The sequence below is a fragment of the Mus caroli genome, chromosome 3, assembly GCF_900094665.2.
Source record: "Mus caroli chromosome 3, CAROLI_EIJ_v1.1, whole genome shotgun sequence".
In the NCBI taxonomy this organism is placed as follows: Eukaryota; Metazoa; Chordata; class Mammalia; order Rodentia; family Muridae; genus Mus; species Mus caroli.
Window position 1 is genome coordinate 35591341 of NC_034572.1, and position 1440 is coordinate 35592780.

Consider the following 1440-nt stretch of genomic DNA (forward strand, 5'->3'; position numbering starts at 1 on the left):
AAAAAAAAAAAAAAAAAAGAATCCTGAGTGAAATGTCACACTGGCTGTGGGCTGTTTGACCTGGCATCTTTTCCCCCTTTCTGGTGCCATTCAGCTGTTGTTTAGCCATCGGACACTGGAGAAGCCTACAACAGGAGCTTGGTGGTGAGGAAGGGACTAGAATGGAAATGTATCCAAGAAGCTAAAGGAAGGCCAGTGAAGTGGCCTCACTGAACCATTTTCTTAGAGGGAGGGCTCTGTATTGCACCCTGATCATAGCCTGGCCATAGACATAGGGGAAGCTTCTTAGGTTTGTACTGACTGAACAAGCTAGCCCCAGTCTGCAGAGGAAATGTAAATGTAGTCCTGTGAGTTGCTGTAAGAACGTATTATCCTGCTAGAGTCTCTAAGCACCAATGGGGATGCCCTGGTTAGAAAGTCTGGCTTAGATTTGGAGGGGGGTAGTGAAAATGTCTGCTCTGCTGTCTTTCGTGCCTTGCAGCTCCCTTCTAGTGAGGGATTTGGAAGACAAAGACATTCATCTACTTCTGGGGAGGAGAAGATTCGCCATACACTTCCTCCACCAAGTGCTGCCGAGAACTGCAGTCCCAAGGAGGGGGTCCAGGGGAAATCCACAGGAGCCCAGTGACAACTCACAGTGACAGTGCCGCCTTGGCCTCTAGGGTTGAAGTACCAGGGAAGCAGATACTTACACAAACGTCGTGTGTTCTTGAGATCAACATTGGCTTCAGTGTGTATGTAGATAGATCTTCTGATGTTTAAGTGTGATAATCAGAAAAACAAAAAGGAAAAAAATTGTAGTCTTTTTTTTTTTCCCTAGCAACATGAACTCCACATGTTTTCCCTGATTCTACAAACAAGGTCTGCTTGACCTCAGGGGATCCCATGGAGTCTTTGCCATCACGTTTTCTTGACTGTTTACAAGAACAAAATTGCTTTATTTATTACACTTAAACACACATGTTGCGGCGCACGGAATACCTGACATTTCAGCTCATCCCTCTTACAGGAGATACAGTGTATTGTATTCATCTCTTCTGTATAACTCTCAAAGAGTCAGTTGTCTCCCTGTCAATCGATGTTTGAACATATCAAAAAGCAAGGGAAGATTATATATATAGGCCTTAACTTCAGAAATGGATATGAAACATACATTTATTTTATTCTTGTATATACATAATTAGAAGGAAAGTTTCTTTTTCTTTATTCCTTTCTTTATTCCCTTCTTCCCTTCTCTCTCTCTCTCTCTCTCTCTCTCTCTCTCTCTCTCTGTCTCTCTCTGTCTCTGTCTCTGTCTGTCTCTCTCTCTCTCTCATACACACACACACACACACACACACACAAAACAAAGGAATGCATAGCAGACTGTAGCTGTAGTGAGGCCTGTGGGTCTGGACACTGCTTTTCCCAAGTCAGAGGCAGTCGCAGCTGCTGTGTAGC

General features: G+C 44.0%; 1 protein-coding gene across 1 annotated transcript in view; it reads left to right on the forward strand.

Annotated features, from left to right (window-relative positions):
• The window catches only part of LOC110291106 (la-related protein 1B-like), a 71002-nt gene extending 69884 nt beyond the window's left edge, over window positions 1-1118 (forward strand). Inside the window, exon 8 of the mRNA XM_021158062.2 lies at window positions 482-1118. Coding sequence (XP_021013721.1) covers window positions 482-628 — 147 coding nt within the window. The 3' untranslated portion in view covers window positions 629-1118. The remainder of the gene's footprint in view (window positions 1-481) is intronic.
• Window positions 1119-1440: the final 322 nt, after the last annotated feature.